We start from the raw sequence: 20967 nt of genomic DNA, 5'->3' as shown, positions 1-20967 counted from the left end.
AACACCTTGAACAACCAGACACTGGTAACACCTTTTATTATATTAACAAGACTAGATTTTTTTAGTGAATTTTTAATGGTCTAACTATTTCTAAGTTGACAGGTATGTTGATATTTTTTTATTTAATTTTAAGGACTGACGTAGTTAAATGACTTTTTATATTCATTCATAACGTCAACCAGTCTTCACTATGTTTATAAGATGGTAACCAATGTAAAAAATTAAATAAAACGTTTTATGTTAATCAATTCTAACACGGACATAATCAGCATGGCTTGCTCATGAATCTCTATCCCGAGCAGAACCACAGGATGGCTATTGATTTAGTTTGGCTGTTTGGCCTGGTCTGGTCCCAGCTCACTGTTAATCCTCTCTGTTCCTCTTCTCTTTCTGTCCTCTTCTCTCTCTGTCCTCTTCTCTTTCTGTCCTCTTCTCTCTCTGTTCCTCTTCTCTCTCTGTTCCTCTTCTCTCTCTGTCCTCTTCTCTCTCTGTCCTCTTCTCTTTCTGTCCTCTTCTCTTTCTTTCCTCTTCTCTTTCTGTCCTCTTCTCTCTCTGTCCTCTTCTCTTTCTGTCCTCTTCTCTCTCTGTTCCTCTTCTCTCTCTGTTCCTCTTCTCTCTCTGTCCTCTTCTCTCTCTGTCCTCTTCTCTTTCTGTCCTCTTCTCTCTCTGTTCCTCTTCTCTCTCTGTTCCTCTTCTCTCTCTGTCCTCTTCTCTCTCTGTCCTCTTCTCTTTCTGTCCTCTTCTCTCTCTGTTCCTCTTCTCTTTCTGTCCTCTTCGCTTTCTGTCCTCTTCTCTTTCTGTCCTCTTCTCTTCTGTTCCTCTTCTCTCTCTGTTCCTCTTCTCTCTCTGTTCCTCTTCTCTCTCTGTCTTCTTCTCTCTCTGTGTAGACGGAAACATGGATGATCATGAGCTGAACGAGCCACAGAACAGGGTCGCCCTGCTCAAAGGTAATACATTTTTATATATATGAATATAGATTTACTTCTCAATATTGGTTAAGGCTAGTTTATTATGCGTTAGTGTGGTTGACATCAAATCGTGTTGTGTGGAGGCAACAGTGGTTCACTTCAACAGTGGTTCACTTCGACAGTGGTTCACTTCGACAGTGGTTCACTTCGACAGTGGTTCACTTCGACAGTGGGTCACTACTTCGACAGTGGTTCACTACTTCGACAGTGGGTCACTACTTCGACAGTGGGTCACTACTTCGACAGTGGTTCACTACTTCGACAGTGGGTCACTACTTCGACAGTGGTTCACTACTTCAACAGTGGTTCACTACTTCACTACTTCAACAGTGGTTCACTACTTCAACAGTGGTTCACTACTTCAACAGTGGTTCACTACTTCAACAGTGGTTCACTACTTCAACAGTGGTTCACTACTTCAACAGTGGTTCAGTACTTCAACAGTGGTTCACTACTTCAACAGTGGGTCACTACTTCAACAGTGGGTCACTACTTCAACAGTGGTTCACTACTTCAACAGTGGTTCACTACTTCAACAGTGGTTCACTACTTCAACAGTGGTTCACTACTTCAACAGTGGTTCACTACTTCAACAGTGGTTCACTACTTCAACAGTGGTTCACTACTTCAACAGTGGTTCACTACTTCAACAGTGGTTCACTACTTCAACAGTGGTTCACTACTTCAACAGTGGGTCACTACTTCAACAGTGGTTCACTACTTCAACAGTGGTTCAGTGGTTCACTACTTCAACAGTGGTTCACTACTTCAACAGTGGTTCACTACTTCAACAGTGGTTCACTACTTCAACAGTGGGTCACTACTTCAACAGTGGGTCGCTTCAACAGTTGTTCACTTCAACAGTGGGTCGCTTCAACAGTTGTTCACTTCAACAGTGGGTCGCTTCAACAGTTGTTCGCTTTAACAGTGGGTCGCTTCAACAGTGGGTCGCTTCAACAGTGGGTCGCTTCAACAGTGGGTCGCTTCAACAGTGGGTCGCTTCAACAGTTGTTCGCTTCAACAGTGGGTCGCTTCAACAGTTGTTCACTTCAACAGTGGGTCGCTTCAACAGTTGTTCACTTCGACAGTGGTTCACTTCGACAGTGGGTCGCTTCAACAGTTGTTCACTTCAACAGTGGTTCACTGCCAGTGATGGGGATGTTGTACGATGAACATTTTGATTAGATAAGTTCTGTACTGGTAAAGCAGAGTACCGTAAACCGGGGTATTTGGAAATGGCCACGTTTTAAAATTTTTATACTGTCAATACGGTCTTCAAAAATGTTAATATTTGTAGCTTATATTTAAGTAAATACCTGCAGTCTGTGTGCAATATGTTAGGATATAAAGCAGGTTTGCGTTTCTTTAAACCTATTTTTCATGATGACGCTTACCGGTAGTCCCCAATCACATGTTTGGGGAGTCACTGTTGTGCAGCAGGCGCCAGGTGATCTAGTTACAGTAGGGAATTCACTACTAGATATTTACCCGCTGGGTTTCTAACCTAGTAGCTTGTTACCTAGCTCAGTGGTTAGCGCCTTCCAAAATCAAGCTTCTCTTGGTAACAGCAGAGACATCCCCTCCTGGGACAAGAGCCTTGCTGTTTAATATTGGTTTTGTTCGTGCAACAAACTGTGTACCATTTTTTTTTTTAGTTGTATAACTTTATGAACTGGGATGTCCTTCCTGCATATAGTTTGTCAGAGACTGTATGTTCGCAAATGCGCTCGTTAGCATTTAGATGGAATTTGCTTGTACTTGTTTAGCATTACTATCCTTCGGATTACTGAGTATCAGTGAGGTTTGAAATTAGCGCCCCTTGTGTTCAGTACAGGTGTTACCAAATGGCACCCTATTCCCTATATAGTGCAGCACTTTTGACCAGAGCCCTATTCCCTATATAGTGCAGCACTTTTGACCAGAGCCCTATTCCCTGTATAGTGCAGCACTTTTGACCAGAGCCCTATTCCCTGTATAGTGCAGCACTTTTGACCAGAGCCCTATTCCCTATATAGTGCAGCACTTTTGACCAGAGCCCTATTCCCTATATTATGCAGCACTTTTGACCAGAGCCCTATGGCTATTAGTAGTGCACTATATAGGGAGCCATTTGGATGATATCAGGCCAGCCAACCTGGCAGGGTGTGGTATGTGTCTCATCGCTGGTACTCCTGACTATGTGGAGCTTTGTGGGGGTGTCGGGGTAGGGAGAGCTTTGTGGGGGTGTCGAGTTGGGGAGAGCTTTGTGGGGGTGTCGAGTTAGGGAGAGCTTTGTGGGGGTGTCGAGTTAGGGAGAGCTTTGTGGGGGTGTCGAGTTAGGGAGAGCTTTGTGGGGGTGTCGAGTTAGGGAGAGCTTTGTGGGGGTGTCGGGTTAGGAAGAGCTTTGTGGGGGGTGTCCTGTTAGGGAGAGCTTTGTGGGGGTGTCGGGTTAGGGAGAGCTTTGTGGGGGTGTCGGGTTAGGGAGAGCTTTGTGGGGGTGTCCTGTTAGGGGAGAGCTTTGTGGGGGGGGGGTGTCGGGTTAGGGAGAGCTTTGTGGGGGGGGGTGTCGGGTTAGGGAGAGCTTTGTGGGGGTGTCGAGTTAGGGAGAGCTTTGTGGGGGGTGTCGAGTTAGGGAGAGCTTTGTGGGGGGTGTCGAGTTAGGGAGAGCTTTGTGGGGGGTGTCGAGTTAGGGAGAGCTTTGTGGGGGGTGTCGGGTTAGGGAGAGCTTTGTGGGGGGTGTCGAGTTAGGGAGGTCAGAGGCCGAACGTGGCTAGTCGGGGAACACTCCTGGCAAGTTCACTTTGGTTAACGGTCACCTTTTAGCTGTGGAGTTGACAAAGTCTCAACAACAACAACAAGCCATTGCATTTATCAGCAGTTGACTGTAGTCACATGATCATATACCTTCAGTATCAACTAGAGGTCCGCCCATATTAATTAATGGGCGGACCTCTAGTTGATACTGAAGGTATATGATCATGTGACTACAGTTTTTCATAACAATGGGTTATCTGCGTTTTGGACGTGGATTATGGATGATTACATTGCACTCTACGAGGAGACTGTGTGGCAGGCTGACCACCTGTTACTCCACGAGGAGACTGTGTGGCAGGCTGACCACCTGTTACTCTACGAGGAGACTGTGTGGCAGGCTGACCACCTGTTACTCTACGAGGAGACTGTGTGGCAGGCTGACCACCTGTTACTCTACGAGGAGACTGTGTGGCAGGCTGACCACCTGTTACTCCACGAGGAGACTGCGTGGCAGGCTGACCACCTGTTACTCCACGAGGAGACTGTGGCAGGCTGACCACCTGTGTGGCAGGCTGACCACCTGTTACTCACGAGGAGACTGCGTGGCAGGCTTTGACCACCTGTTACTCCACGAGGAGACTGTGTGGCAGGCTGACCACCTGTTACTCCACGAGGAGACTGCGTGGCAGGCTTGACCACCTGTTACTCCACGAGGAGACTGCGTGGCAGGCTGACCACCTGTTACTCCACGAGGAGACTGCGTGGCAGGCTTGACCACCTGTTACTCCACGAGGAGACTGCGTGGCAGGCTTGACCACCTGTTACTCCACGAGGAGACTGCGTGGCAGGCTGACCACCTGTTACTCCATGGGGAGACTGCGTGGCAGGCTTGACCACCTGTTACTCCACGAGGAGACTGCGTGGCAGGCTTTGACCACCTGTTACTCCACGAGGAGACTGCGTGGCAGGCTGACCACCTGTTACTCCACGAGGAGGCTGACCACCACGAGGAGACTTACCACCTGTTACTCCACGAGGAGACTGCGTGGCAGGCTGACCACCTGTTACTCCACGAGGAGACTGCGTGGCAGGCTGACCACCTGTTACTCCATGGGGAGACTGCGTGGCAGGCTTTGACCACCTGTTACTCCACGAGGAGACTGCGTGGCAGGCTTGACCACCTGTTACTCCACGAGGAGACTGCGTGGCAGGCTTGACCACCTGTTACTCCATGGGGAGACTGCGTGGCAGGCTTGACCACCTGTTACGTGACAAGCATCAAAAGGACCTTGTGGCTGCAAGGAGCCATGGTAAGTTGCTAGCTAGCATTAAACTTTATCTTATACTAGTTAACTACACATGGCTGACAATAGTACTAGGTTAACTAGCTTGTCCTGCGTTGCATATAATCAATGTGGTGCCTGTTAATTTATCATCGAATCACAGCCTACTTCAACTTCGCCAAACTGGTGAGGATTTTACAAAAGCGCATTTGCGGAAAAAAAGCACTGTCGTTGCACAAATGAACCTACACATCAATGCCTTTCTTAAAATCAATACACAAGTATATTTTTTTAAACCTGCATATTTAGTTAAGAAATTCATGTTAGCAGGAAATATTAACTAGGGAAATGGTGTCACTTCTCTTACGTCCTGTCAAGCAGAGTCAGGGTATATGCAGCAGTTTGGGCCGTCTGGCTCGTTGTGAAATGTGTAAAGACTATTTCTTCCTAACAAAGACCGTAATTAATTTGCCAGAATTGTACATAATTATGACATAACATTGCACAACCTTCAATGTAACAGCAATATGTAGACTGTGTTGCCACCCGTTCGATAAAATACGGAACGGTTCCGTATTTCACTGAAAGAATCAACGTTTAGATTGCGATATGATAGTTTCCGGTTTTGACCTTATTAACGACCAGAGGCTCGTATGTGTGTTTATTTATTATAATGAAGTCTGATTTGATAGAGCAGTCTGATAAGCAGCAGCAGGCTTGTAAGCATTCAATCAAACAGCACTTTCCTGCATTTGCCAGCAATGTTTGAGGCACAGCGCTGTTTATGACTTCAAGCCTATCATCTCCCGAGATTACACTGGCAATACTATAGTGAACATCCAATAGTCAAAGGTATTTGAAATACAAATGGTATAGAGAGAAATAGTCCTATAATAACTACAACCTAAAACTTCTTACCTGGTAGTATTGAAGACTCCTGTTAAAAGGAACCACCAGCTTTCATATGTTCTCATGTTCTGAGCAAGGAACTCAAACGTTAGCTTTCTTACATGGCACATATTGCACTTTTACTTTCTTCTCCAACACTGTGTTTTTGCATTTAATATACCTTCAGTATCAACAGGTGTCACCTTGTGCTAGAATAGATGATGTACCTGCAGTATCAACAGGTGTCACCTTGTGCTAGAATAGATGATGTATCAACAGGTGTCACCTTGTGCTAGAATAGAAGATGTACCTTCAGTATCAACAGGTGTCACCTTGTAGCGGTATTTATTAGAGAGGGGTAAAGAAAGATTTTGTTCGGGCGCCAGGCAGGTATTAACCATGCCGAAAGGAAAAGAGTAGAATAGAGAGAGTACCACTACCAGACCCACACACATCAGCAGAAGAGACTGCCTAGAGTGTAGCCTGTTTACCAGATAGCCAGTGGAGAGAAAAGAGAATACACACCATATAAAACCCACATCACAGCACAGGGGTAACCTAAACAAGAATACCTCATACAATAATACTAATAATGGCAGAGCAATTCAACAGCAACTTCATACAAGAACGAACCCAGTCATCAACATAGGATTTACAATAATCTGTATTATTTTCTAGTGGGTGAGTGCAGAGGGTATGAATGTGGGGGGTGTTCATCGACACAACAAAGGCCTTAAAAATGTCCAGTCTTCTCGGCCACATGTCATTAGTACACCTCACCTCAATACAGTTCACATAACAATACACAACTTGCAAGCAACCTCCCTTTTAACTAAAATGTCCATCAAAATACTTCTGGCAGGGCAATAATAGTCCAGCTCTAATGAACTTCAAGGGGAAGTGCATTTGAAAAATAGAGAGTCTGTTGCAGGGTAAAGCACTGGAACGAGAGGGAAGAGAAAGAGAGAGAAAAAGAGAAATCTTAGCTGTGGTCTTCAGGCCTGCCGTGTACCGTCTGACTGTCCGATGGTTTGTTGGTTTGTATGTTAAAGCTTCGCAACAATGTTGCTACGAATCCATGCGATCCATAACGGGCGCGGTCCCAAACAAAAACAACCACGATCTAAAGCGATCACACCGATGATTGAGTTAAATACTTTATAAACTACAAACGATGAAAACAAACAACTTCTGCAGCACAGCACAATCAAACTGTCGCGCCACCCAATAGCTCCTCCCCAAAGAGCTGAACGAACTCTTTATCGCCTCCTTCCTTACTGCTCATGCGCTCTTAAAGTGGCAGTGCACGGTGAAGGCTCCGAGCAGATTTCGCCACAACCTTGTGCTAGAATAGAAGATGTACCTTCAGTATCAACAGGTGTCACCTTGTGCTAGAATAGATGATGTATCAACAGGTGTCACCTTGTGCTAGAATAGAAGATGTACCTTCAGTATCAACAGGTGTCACCTTGTGCTAGAATAGAAGATGTACCTGCAGTATCAACAGGTGTCACCTTGTGCTAGAATAGATGATGTATCTTCAGGATCAACAGGTGTCACCTTGTGCTAGAATAGAAGATGTACCTTCAGTATCAACAGGTGTCACCTTGTGCTAGAATAGAAGATGTACCTTCAGGATCAACAGGTGTCACCTTGTGCTAGAATAGAAGATGTACCTTCAGTATCAACAGGTGTCACCTTGTGCTAGAATAGATGATGTACCTTCGGTATCAACAGGTGTCACCTTGTGCTAGAATAGATGATGTATCAACAGGTGTCACCTTGTGCTAGAATAGAAGATGTACCTGCAGTATCAACAGGTGTCACCTTGTGCTAGAATAGAAGATGTACCTTCAGTATCAACAGGTGTCACCTTGTGCTAGAATAGAAGATGTACCTGCAGTATCAACAGGTGTCACCTTGTGCTAGAATAGAAGATGTACCTGCAGTATCAACAGGTGTCACCTTGGGACCTTATATAGACAGGCGTGTGCTTTCCAAATCATGTCCAATCAATTGAATTTACCACAGGTGGAGTCCAATCCAGTTGTAGAAACATCTCAAGGATGATCAATGGAAACAGGATGCACCTGAGCTCAATTTAGTCTCATAGACAAGGGTCTGAATACTTATGTAAATATATGTTTTTGCTTTGTCATTGTGGGGTATTGTAGATTGAGGGGCAGAAAATATACGATTTTAGAATGAGGCTGTAACGTAACAAAATGTGGAAAAAGTCTAGGAGTCTGAATACTTTTACCGAAAACATGAGTGTGACTATATGTGACTGTGACACTGTGTGTGTGAGACTGTGACACTGTGTGTGTGAGACTGTGACACTGTGTGTGAGACTGTGACACTGTGTGTGTGAGACTGTGACACTGTGTGTGTGAGACTGTGACACTGTGTGTGTGAGACTGTGACACTGTGTGTGTGAGACTGTGACACTGTGTGTGTGAGACTGTGACACTGTGTGTGTGAGACTGTGACACTGTGTGTGTGAGACTGTGACACTGTGTGTGTGACACTGTGTGTGTGAGACTGTGACACTGTGTGTGTGAGACTGTGGCACTGTGTGTGTGAGACTGTGACACTGTGTGTGTGAGACTGTGACACTGTGTGTGTGAGACTGTGACACTGTGTGTGTGAGACTGACACTGTGTGTGTGAGACTGACACTGTGTGTGTGAGACTGACACTGTGTGTGTGAGACTGACACTGTGTGTGTGAGACTGACACTGTGTGTGTGAGACTGTGACACTGTGTGTGTGAGACTGACACTGTGTGTGAGACTGACACTGTGTGTGAGACTGACACTGTGTGTGAGACTGACACTGTGTGTGAGACTGTGACACTGTGTGTGAGACTGTGACACTGTGTGTGAGACTGTGACACTGTGTGTGAGACTGTGACACTGTGTGTGAGACTGTGACACTGTGTGTGAGACTGTGACACTGTGTGAGACTGTGACACTGTGTGTGACTGTGACACTGTGACACTGTGACACTGTGTGTGTGACTGTGACACTGTGTGTGAGACTGTGACACTGTGTGTGTGAGACTGTGACACTGTGTGTGTGAGACTGTGACACTGTGTGTGTGAGACTGTGACACTGTGTGTGAGACTGTGACACTGTGCGTGTGTGTGTCTGTGAGACTGTCTGTGACACTGTGCGTGTGTGTGTCTGTGAGACTGTGTCTGTGACACTGTGTGTGTGTCTGTGAGACTGTGTGTGACACTGTGTGTGTGTGTCTGTGAGACTGTGTGTGACACTGTGTGTGTCTGTGAGACTGTGTCTGTGACACTGTGTGTCTGTGACACTGTGTGTCTGTGACACTGTGTGTCTGTGAGACTGTGTGTCTGTGAGACTGTGTGTCTGTGAGACTGTGTGTGTCTGTGAGACTGTGTGTGTGTGTGAGACTGTCTGTGAGACTGTGTTTACTCTGATCCCTCTAATTGTCTCTGTAATATCCCCGCCGGAACAGAAGCCCTGGCAGCGGTCTGTCTGTCAGGTCGGTCATTACATTCATCATCACACTGAACCCCTGTTTTTATCTGACATCGTTGTTTTTAGTCTGTCTGAGGTCAACTGATGACTTCATCAGGATCGTGTTATCAACTCCATGTTGATAAGTCTGGCTTTTAATGGCAGGGCTAACCTTGGCCTCTGTTCCCAGGACTGTTTGGTGTTCAGTCAGTCTGCCAAGTCTACTGCTTTCAGATCCATTGTATATCTCAACTGCTTTCATTATGAGAGACAGACTGACAGACCAGAAACCGTGGATAGACGGCGGTATTCGCTCAAAACTGAAAGCGCAAACCACTGCATTTAACCATGACAAGGTGACTGGGAATATGGCCAAAATATAAACAGTTATTCCCTCCGTAAGGCAATCAGACAGGCAGAAAGTCAGTACTGAGACAAAGTGGAGTATCAATTCAAAGGCTCAGACACGATGTGGTAGGGTCTATAGACAATCACGGATTACGAAGGGAAAACCAGCCACGTGGCGGACACCGACGGGACCCTGACGCGGAAAAACACAGTGCCACCGACACGGCCCGCTACCAAGGACTGTTGGCATTCCTGCTCCGTGGCCGACGTAAGACATTTAAGCGTGTTAACCCTCGCTACCGGCCCAGACGGCATCCCGAGCCTCGTTCTAATGTGTTTGCGGACATAGTCAATCGCTCCCTATTCCAGTCTGTTGTCCCGACTTAATTCACAATGGCCACCATTGTTCCTGTACCCAAGAAAGCAAAGGTAACTGAACTAAATGACTATCGCCTCGTAGCACTCACTTCTGTTACCATGAAGTGCTTTGAGAGTCAAGTTAAGGATCGTAATCACCTCCACCCTACCTGACACCCTAGACCCACTGCAATTTGCTTACCGACCCAATAGGTCGACAGATGACGCAATCACAACCACACTGCCCTATCCCATATGGACAAGAGGAATACCTATGTAATAATGCTGTTCATTGACTACAGCTCAGCATTCAACACCATTGTACCCTCCAAGTTCATCATTAAACTCTGGGTCCTGGGTCGGAACCTCCACTGATACTCAACACTGGGGCCCCACAAGGGTGCATGCTGAGCCCCATCCTGTACTCCGTGTTCACCCATGACTGTGCAGACGACAAAAATAAGTAGGCCTGATTACCAACAATGACGAGTGTCATCGGAGTGTGGTGTCAGGAAAATAACCTGTCACTCAACATCCACAAAACAAAGGAGCTGATCATGGACAGGAAACAGGAGAGGGAGCACCCCCATATCCACATCGACGGGACCGAAGTGGAGAAGGTGGAAAGCTTGTAGTTCCTCGGCGTACACATCACTGACGGGGGTAGGGAGAGAGAGGCATGGTGTGACTGAACCCCACTAGAGGGAACTGTTGAGACAGTGATAAAGGTTGGTTGGTTGGTACTGTTTAACTTCATCCACTGAATCCTGTATTTATTTATATGACACATGGAAGAATATTACAACTTAATCAATCCTGGATGGAGGGTTGGAGGAAGGGAGGGTTGGAGGAAGGAAGGGAGGGTTGGAGGAAGGAAGGGGAGGGTTGGAGGAAGGGAGGGAGGGTTGGAGGAAGGGTGGGAGGGTTGGAGGAAGGGTGGGTGGGTTGGAGGAAGGGTGGGAGGGTTGGAGGAAGGGTGGGAGGGTTGGAGGAAGGGTGGGAGGGTTGGAGGAAGGGAGGGTTGGAGGAAGGGAGGGTTGGAGGAAGGGAGGGTTGGAGGAAGGGAGGGAGGGTTGGAGGAAGGGAGGGTTGGAGGAAGGGAGGGTTGGAGGAAGGGAGGGAGGGTTGGAGGGAGGGTGGGAGGGTTGGGAGGAAGGGTGGGTTGGAGGAAGGGTGGGAGGGTTGGAGGAAGGGTGGGAGGGTTGGAGGAAGGGTGGGTTGGAGGAAGGGAGGGTTGGAGGAAGGGTGGGGGAGGGTTGGAGGAAGGGTGGGAGGGTTGGAGGAAGGGTGGGAGGGTTGGAGGAAGGGAGGGTTGGAGGAAGGGAGGGTTGGAGGAAGGGTGGGAGGAAGGGTGGGAGGGTTGGAGGGTTGGAGGAAGGGAGGGTTGGAGGAAGGGTGGGAGGGTTGGAGGAAGGGAGGGTTGGAGGAAGGTTGGGGAGGGTTGGAGGAAGGGAGGGAGGGAGGGAGGAAGGGTGGGAGGGTTGGTGGGAGGGTTGGAGGAAGGGAGGGAGGAAGGGAGGGAGGGTTGGAGGAGGAGGGAGGGTTGGTTGGAGGAAGGGAGGGTTGGAGGAAGGGAGGGTTGGAGGAAGGGAGGGTTGGAGGGAGGGAGGGGGGGGTTGGAGGAGAGGGAGGGTTGGGAGGGAGGAAGGGGGAGGGAGGGTTGGAGAGGAAGGGGAGAGAGGGAGGGGAAGGGAGGGTTGGAGGAGGGGGAGAGAGAGGGGGAGGGAGGGAGGGTTGGAGGAGGGAGAGAGAGGAGGGGGAGGGAGGGAGGGAGGGTTGGAGAGGAAGGGAGAGAGAGGGGAAGGGAGGGAGGTTTGGAGAGGAAGGGAGAGAGAGGGGAAGGAAGGGAGGGAGGGAAGGGTAGATTGTCTCATTTCATCATAGATATGTAATGGCCATATGTGTTAGTCACTGTAAAGTAAATACTCTCCTTGGTCACCATCTGACACGCACCAGTCTGGAGGGTGAAGTCACAAGCTCTGCTGATTGGCTGCTGCATAGCAACCCTAGTGGTGCCAAAAGCCCAGGTCTGCCCTAGAAATGTCCATTACAATTCCCAGAACGGCCAAACTTGACACTTTTGGTCTCTAAAATATCTTTATTATGAAAAAGTTGTATCCCCGCGGTGAATTATTTGGATGTTTGCTACAAATATAAAATATATTGAATCCAATAGTGATGCTTTCTGACAAGAACATGTCGTGACACAAGATGGCAGCTCCATTAACCTCTCAGGCAGGAGGAAAACGTCGACCCATGATCCTTTTGAGATTATTCAGGGTGCCTTTCAGCAATATGGCACCCTTCAAATTCAAAACGTTCCCCGGGCTTCGTGCGCCATCGGGAGTTCACGGGGATGACGTCAGCGCCTTCACCATTTACTGGTTTTAACGGAGAGATCAGCAGATATTAACAGCTTCATGACATCAGTGTTAAACATCTGGTGTGTGATCTGTGATGTGAGATGGTTGGCTTGTGGTCCTCCCTGCCCCCCCCAGACCACATCATTCCCAAAGGACCTTCACACTCCAAGACTCTCAACCACATCAAACACACAACCCTTCAGCAGTCATTACACCAGACAGAGTCCTGGTCTGAAGTATGGGGGGGGCAACCCTGATGCGGTTAGAACTAGGGGGGCCTGTGCGGTTAGAACTAGGGGGGCCCTGACGCGGTTAGGGCTGGGGGGTGGGCTGATGCAGTTAGGGCTAGGTGGGGGGGGGACCCTGATGCGGTTAGGGCTAGGTGGGGGGGGGACCCTGATGCGGTTAGGTCTAGGTGGGGGGCCCTGATGCGGTTAGGGCTAGGTGGGGGGGGCCCTGATGCGGTTAGGGCTAGGTGGGGGGGCCTGATGCGGTTAGGGGGGGGACTCTGACGCGGTTAGGGCTAGGTGGGGGGCCTGATGCGGTTAGGGCTAGGTGGGGGAACAGGTTCAGAGTTCAAAACACTAGCCCTGACACGGCGGTTAGGGTAGGGGGGGGCCCTGATGCGGTTAGGGCTAGGTGGGGGGGTGGACTCTGGAACAGGTTCAGGTTAGCCTGGGCTAGGTGGGGGGGCCCTGATGCAGTTAGGGCTAGGTGTGGTGGGGGGTGGACTCTGACGCGGTTAGGGCTAGGTGGGGGCCCTGATGCGGTTAGGGGGGGACTCTGGCGGTTAGGGCTAGGTGGGGGGGCCTGATGCGGTTAGGGCTAGGTGGGGGGGCCTGATGCGTTTAGGGCTAGGTGGGGGGAACAGGTTCAGAGTTCAAAACACTAGCCCTGACACGGCTAGGTGGGGGGGACCCTGATGCGGGTAGGTGGGGGGCCCTGATGCGGTTAGGGCTAGGTGGGGGGGACCCTGATGCGGTTAGGGCTAGGTGTGGTGGGGGGTGGACTCTGACGCGGTTAGGGCTAGGTGGGGGGGCCTGATGCGGTTAGGGCTAGGTGGGGGGGGGGCTGATGCGGTTAGGGCTAGGTGTGGTGGGGGGCAACCCTGACGCGGTTAGGGCTAGGTGGGGGGGGGCTGATGCGGTTAGGGCTAGGTGTGGTGGGGGGCAACCCTGACGCGGTTAGGGCTAGGTGGGGGGCCTGATGCGGTTAGGGCTAGGTGGGGGGCCTGATGCGGTTAGGGCTAGGTGGGGGGGAACAGGTTCAGAGTTCAACACAATAACTTCTGAAATACTCTCACGCTGTCTGTTGTGCTACTGTAGAAACAACACTTCTCCTTCTTTCAGTGATCCCTAAACTATATGGGACCACATGCAATATCGTTCAAATGGGGACCCTTTCCCCTTCCAGGTCTGTATGCGGCTGACTGCATTAGTAGGTTCTGTCCCAAATGGCACTCCGTTCCCCTATGTAGTGCACTGCGTGTTGACCAGAGCACTATTGGCCCTGGTCAAAAGTAGTGCACTGTATATAGGGAATGGGGGGGTCCCATTGGGGCCGCAGACTAGGACTGTCGTCTGGTAGTGATTAGTGACTGAGGTATTTGGTGGTTAACTTGGCTACCAGATCCATTCCCTCATCGTCACTTTGTCAGTTTAGTTACATCATTAGAACGTGTGAGTTCAATAGTCTGCTGTTGATTTTCAAACCGGCCTGGACTCCATTACTCCGTAGAATCCGTGTGTTAGTCTGCTGTTGATTTTCAAACCGGCCTGGACTCCATTACTCCGTAGAATCCGTGTGTTAGTCTGCTGTTGATTTTCAAACCGGCCTGGACTCCATTACTCCGTAGAATCCGTGTGTTAGTCTGCTGTTGATTTTCAAACCGGCCTGGACTCCATTACTCCGTAGAATCCGTGTGTTAGTCTGCTGTTGATTTTCAAACCGGCCTGGACTCCATTACTCCGTAGAATCCGTGTGTTAGTCTGCTGTTGATTTTCAAACCGGCCTGGACTCCATTACTCCGTAGAATCCGTGTGTTAGTCTGCTGTTGATTTTCAAACCGGCCTGGACTCCATTACTCCGTAGAATCCGTGTGTTAGTCTGCTGTTGATTTTCAAACCTGGCCGGGACTCCATTACTCCGTAGAATCCGTGTGTTAGTCTGCTGTTGATTTTCAAACCGGCCTGGACTCCATTACTCCGTAGAATCCGTGTGTTAGTCTGCTGTTGATTTTCAAACCGGCCTGGACTCCATTACTCCGTAGAATCCGTGTGTTAGTCTGCTGTTGATTTTCAAACCGGCCTGGACTCCATTACTCCGTAGAATCCGTGTGTTAGTCTGCTGTTGATTTTCAAACCGGCCTGGACTCCATTACTCCGTAGAATCCGTGTGTTAGTCTGCTGTTGATTTTCAAACCGGCCTGGACTCCATTACTCCGTAGAATCCGTGTGTTAGTCTGCTGTTGATTTTCAAACCGGCCTGGACTCCATTACTCCGTAGAATCCGTGTGTTAGTCTGCTGTTGATTTTCAAACCGGCCTGGACTCCATTACTCCGTAGAATCCGTGTGTTAGTCTGCTGTTGATTTTCAAACCGGCCTGGACTCCATTACTCCGTAGAATCCGTGTGTTAGTCTGCTGTTAATTTTCAAACCGGCCTGGACTCCATTACTCCGTAGAATCCGTGTGTTAGTCTGCTGCTTGTGGGAGATGTGAGTGTTCTGTAATTTCATCTTTAGTCTTAGGGGGGTTGCTGGGATGATAAACCAAAAATGACAGACACGGACATTGACCTCTTACTGAAGCATTTTTAGCTTAGGTTGGTCATTTTGGGTGATTTTTTTGCAACACAAACACATTCCTGCAGATCGGTATTACCCGAATGTGCCCACAAGGGACGCTATTTCAACAGGGATCTTGATCCAGGAAGGGATGGAATGTCTCTGCTGTAACCATTGAAGTTTGATCTTGACATTTAGCCACTTAGCCACTTAGCTAGCAAGTTAGCAAACCAAATGTATAGCTGGACTCCTGAGCTGGATATCATTTATTTGGCACCTCTTAGATTCCTCCTGATTTTTTTTTATGGAACCATTCAGCGTCTTGAAACGAGGGACATTCACCTTAAGATTGTAGAGTGAGTGACTCAGTCTGTCCCTATGTCTAACTATCTTGTCCTCTCTCCAGACGAGCTCCATCGGGCCAACCTGGAGTCTGGGTTGGTGTTTTACTCTGTGTTGTCCCCTCTGTGTCCCTGTCTAACTGTCCCCTCTGTCCACTCCTCTCTTCAGATGAGCTCCATCGGGCCAACCTGGAGTCTGGGTTGGTGTCTTACTCTGTGTTGTCCACTCTGTGTCCCTGTCTAACTGTCCCCTCTGTCCACTCCTCTCTTCAGATGAGCTCAGTCGCGCCAACCTGGAGCCCGGGGACACAGAGCAGGTGATTAACCACCTCCACAGAGAGCTGCTGGAGGCCCAGGACTTGGCCAACACAGGCAAGCAGAAGTGTCTGGAGCTCCAGGCCTTACTGGAGGAGGAGAGGAGGAGTAACAGGCAGCAGACTGAGGAGTCAGCCAAGCAGATCCAGTACCTACAGAGTGAGTATAGTACCGATCAGTACCTATAGAGTGAGTATAGTACATTAGAGTATAGTACGGATCAGTACATTAGATTATAGTACAGATCAGTACCTACAGAGTGAGTATAGTACATGAGTGTAGTACAGATCAGTACATTAGAGTGTAGTACAGATCAGTACATTAGAGTGTAGTACACACCAGTACATTAGAGTGTAGTACACACCAGTACATTAGTGTAGTACACACCAGTACATTAGAGTATAGTACACATCAGTATATTAGAGTATAGTACACATCAGTACCTACCGAGTATAGTACACATCAGTACATTAGAGTATAGTACACATCAGTACCTAAGAGCGTCTGCTAAATGACTTAAATGTAAATGTAAATGTATAGTACACATCAGTACCTACAGAGTATAGTACACATCAGTACATTAGAGTATAATACAGGTCGGTAAAGTAGAGTATTGTACAGATCAGTACCTACAGAATGAGTATAATACAGACCAGTACATTAGAGTATAGTACTAATTCAGGGACTGATTTAGACCTGGGACACCAGGTGGGTGATTCTCCTCTATTCAGGGACTGATTTAGACTTTAGACATCAGGTGGGTGATTCCCCTCTAATCAGGGACTGATTTAGACTTTAGACACCAGGTGGGTGATTCCCCTCTAATCAGGGACTGATTTAGACTTTAGACATCAGGTGGGTGATTGGGTGATTCCCCTCTAATCAGGGGGACTGATTTAGGGACACCAGGTGGGTGATTCCCCTCTAATCAGGGACTGATTTAGACTTTAGACATCAGGTGGGTGATTCCCCTCTAATCAGGGACTGATTTAGACTTTAGACACCAGGTGGGTGATTCCCCTCTAATCAGGGACTGATTTAGACACCAGGTGGGTGATTCCCCTCTAATCAGGGACTGATTTAGACTTTAGACATCAGGTGGGTGATTCCCCTCTAATCAGGGACTGATTTAGACTTTAGACATCAGGTGGGTGATTCTCCTCTAATCAGGGACTGATTTAGACTTTAGACATCAGGTGGGTGATTCCCCTCTAATCAGGGACTGATTAGAGGGGAATCACCCACCTGATGTTGGAGCGAGCAGTCGCATCCGCACTTCGGTCTGCACTTCGGTCTGCAGGTAGTATAACTTTTCATTACATTTCATTATAGTACAACGGTTTGATTTGTCTAATCTTAGCAATTTCTTCATAGCTAGCTACATAGCCGTCTTTGTATCAAAGATAATTGCGTAATTATCGTATTTCGTCGTCCTAACGTATCTGCCCAGCAGCTAGCCAGCTAGCTAACGCCCACCGTCTACATAGCTAGCTACATAGCCGTCTCTGTATCAAAGATAATTGTGTAGATAATTGTGTAGTCTAGAGCGATTTTCTAGGTTACCTAGCCAGCTATTGTCGTTCTTTTAACGCAACGTAACGTAATCAACACTAGCTAGCCCCTGAATCAACAACGCAGCCAGCTATTTGTCGTCCTTAACGTAGGAGACACTGCTAGCTAGCTAACAGCTAGCCAACGTCTACCGATTAGAACTCAACAACCCGGTCGCATTCCGCCTCGCTCCACAGGTAGTATCACATTTTAATTTCATTTCATTACAGTACAACGGTTTGATTTGTTTGATCGTAGCTAGCTACATAGCTAGCTACATAGCCGTCTCTGTATCAAAGATAATTGTGTAGTCTAGAGCGATTTTCTAGGTTACCTAGCCAGCTATTGTCGTTCTTTTAACGCAACGTAACGTAATCAACAACGCAGCCACTGCCAGCTAGTCTACAAAGTCAACAACGCAGCCACTGCCACCTAGCCTACTTCAGCAGTACTGTATCATTTTTAATCATTTTAGTCAATAAGATTCTTGCTACGTAAGCTCAACTTTCTGAACATTCGAGACGTGTAGTCCACTTGTCATTCCAATCTCCTTTGCATTAGCGTAGCCTCTTCTGTAGCCTGTCAACTATGTGTCTGTCTATCCCTGTTCTCTCCTCTCTGCACAGACCATACAAACGCTCCACACCGCGTGGCCGCGGCCACCCTAATCTGGTGGTCCCAGCGCGCACGACCCACGTGGAGTTCCAGGTCTCCGGTAGCCTCTGGAACTGCCGATCTGCGGCCAACAAGGCAGAGTTCATCTCAGCCTATGCCTCCCTCCAGTCCCTCGACTTCTTGGCACTGACGGAAACATGGATCACCACAGATAACACTGCTACTCCTACTGCTCTCTCTTCGTCCGCCCACGTGTTCTCGCACACCCGAGAGCTTCTGGTCAGCGGGGTGGTGGCACCGGGATCCTCATCTCTCCCAAGTGGTCATTCTCTCTTTCTCCCCTTACCCATCTGTCTATCGCCTCCTTTGAATTCCATGCTGTCACAGTTACCAGCCCTTTCAAGCTTAACATCCTTATCATTTATCGCCCTCCAGGTTCCCTCGGAGAGTTCATCAATGAGCTTGATCCCTTGATAAGCTCCTTTCCTGAGGACGACTCACCTCTCACAGTTCTGGGCGACTTTAACCTCCCCACGTCTACCTTTGACTCATTCCTCTCTGCCTCCTTCTTTCCACTCCTCTCCTCTTTTGACCTCTCCCTCTCACCTTCCCCCTACTCACAAGGCAGGCAATACGCTCGACCTCATCTTTACTAGATGCTGTTCTTCCACTAACCTCATTGCAACTCCCCTCCAAGTCTCCGACCACTACCTTGTATCCTTTTCCCTCTCGCTCTCATCCAACACTTCCCACACTGCCCCTACTCGGATGGTATCGCGCCGTCCCAACCGTCCCAACCTTCGCTCTCTCTCCCCCGCTACTCTCTCCTCTTCCATCCTATCATCTCTTCCCTCTGCTCAAACCTTCTCCAACCTATCTCCTGATTCTGCCTCCTCAACCCTCCTCTCCTCCCTTTCTGCATCCTTTGACTCTCTATGTCCCCTATCCTCCAGGCCGGCTCGGTCCTCCCCTCCCGCTCCGTGGCTCGACGACTCATTGCGAGCTCACAGAACAGGGCTCCGGGCAGCCGAGCGGAAATGGAGGAAAACTCGCCTCCCTGCGGACCTGGCATCCTTTCACTCCCTCTCTCTACATTTTCCTCTTCTGTCGCTGCTGCTAAAGCCACTTTCTACCACTCTAAATTCCAAGCATCTGCCTCTAACCCTAGGAAGCTCTTTGCCACCTTCTCCTCCCTCCTGAATCCCCCTCCCCCTCCTCCCTCTCTGCAGATGACTTCGTCAACCATTTTGAAAAAGAAGGTCGACGACATCCGATCCTCGTTTGCTAAGTCAAACGACACCGCTGGTTCTGCTCACACTGCCCTACCCTGTGCTCTGACCTCTTTCTCCCTCTCTCTCCAGATGAAATCTCGCGTCTTGTGACGGCCGGCCGCCCAACAACCTGCCCGCTTGACCCTATCCCCCCTCTCTTCTCCAGACCATTTCCGGAGACCTTCTCCTTACCTCACCTCGCTCATGAACTCATCCCTGACCGCTGGCTACGTCCCTTCCGTCTTCAAGAGAGCGAGAGTTGCACCCTTCTGAAAAAACCTACACTCGATCCCTCCGATGTCAACAACTACAGACCAGTATCCCTTCTTTCTTTTCTCTCCAAAACCCTTGAACGTGCCGTCCTTGGCCAGCTCTCCCCTATCTCTCTCAGAATGACCTTCTTGATCCAAATCAGTCAGGTTTCAAGACTAGTCATTCAACTGGAGACTGCTCTTCTCTGTATCACGGAGCGCTCCGCACTGCTAAAGCTAACTCTCTCTCCTCTGCTCTCATCCTTCTAGACCTATCGGCTGCCTTCGATACTGTGAACCATCAGATCCTCCTCTCCACCCTCTCCGAGTTGGGCATCTCCGGCGCGGCCCACGCTTGGATTGCGTCCTACCTGACAGGTCGCTCCTACCAGGTGGCGTGGCGAGAATCCGTCTCCTCACCACGTGCTCTCACCACTGGTGTCCCCCAGGGCTCTGTTCTAGGCCCTCTCCTATTCTCGCTATACACCAAGTCACTTGGCTCTGTCATAACCTCACATGGTCTCTCCTATCATTGCTATGCAGACGACACACAATTAATCTTCTCCTTTCCCCCTTCTGATGACCAGGTGGCGAATCGCATCTCTGCATGTCTGGCAGACATATCAGTGTGGATGACGGATCACCACCTCAAGCTGAACCTCGGCAAGACGGAGCTGCTCTTCCTCCGGGAAGGACTGCCCGTTCCATGATCTCGCCATCACGGTTGACAACTCCACTGTGTCCTCCTCCCAGAGCGCTAAGAACCTTGGCGTGATCCTGGACAACACCCTGTCGTTCTCAACTAACATCAAGGCGGTGGCCCGTTCCTGTAGGTTCATGCTCTACAACATCCGCAGAGTACGACCCTGCCTCACACAGGAAGCGGCGCAGGTCCTAATCCAGGCACTTGTCATCTCCCGTCTGGATTACTGCAACTCGCTGTTGGCTGGGCTCCCTGCCTGTGCCATTAAACCCCTACAACTCATCCAGAACGCCGCAGCCCGTCTGGTGTTCAACCTTCCCAAGTTCTCTCACGTCACCCCGCTCCTCCGCTCTCTCCACTGGCTTCCAGTTGAAGCTCGCATCCGCTACAAGACCATGGTGCTTGCCTACGGAGCTGTGAGGGGAACGGCACCTCAGTACCTCCAGGCTCTGATCAGGCCCTACACCCAAACAAGGGCACTGCGTTCATCCACCTCTGGCCTGCTCGCCTCCTACCACTGAGGAAGTACAGTTCCCGCTCAGCCCAGTCAAAACTGTTCGCTGCTCTGGCCCCCAATGGTGGAACAAACTCCCTCACGACGCCAGGACAGCGGAGTCAATCACCACCTTCCGGAGACACCTGAAACCCCACCTCTTTAAGGAATACCTAGGATAGGATAAAGTAATCCTTCTCACCCCTCCCCCTTAAAA

At 49.2% G+C, this 20967-nt stretch overlaps 1 protein-coding gene across 13 annotated transcripts in view; it reads left to right on the top strand.

Moving 5' to 3' along the window:
• slmapa (sarcolemma associated protein a) overlaps positions 1–20967 on the top strand; it is a 192516-nt gene that overhangs the window by 137033 nt on the left and 34516 nt on the right. For all 13 annotated transcript variants that reach the window (XM_065004686.1, XM_065004679.1, XM_065004683.1 and 10 more), the window contains 2 exons: positions 888–947; positions 15825–16025. In XM_065004686.1, the coding sequence (XP_064860758.1) occupies positions 888–947; positions 15825–16025 (261 nt within the window). The remainder of the gene's footprint in view (positions 1–887; positions 948–15824; positions 16026–20967) is intronic.

Source organism: Oncorhynchus nerka, linkage group LG2 (genome assembly GCF_034236695.1).
Source record: "Oncorhynchus nerka isolate Pitt River linkage group LG2, Oner_Uvic_2.0, whole genome shotgun sequence".
Taxonomy (NCBI): Eukaryota; Metazoa; Chordata; class Actinopteri; order Salmoniformes; family Salmonidae; genus Oncorhynchus; species Oncorhynchus nerka.
The sequence above is the reverse complement of the archived record's forward strand: the minus strand, read 5'-3'. Positions and strand labels throughout refer to the sequence as shown.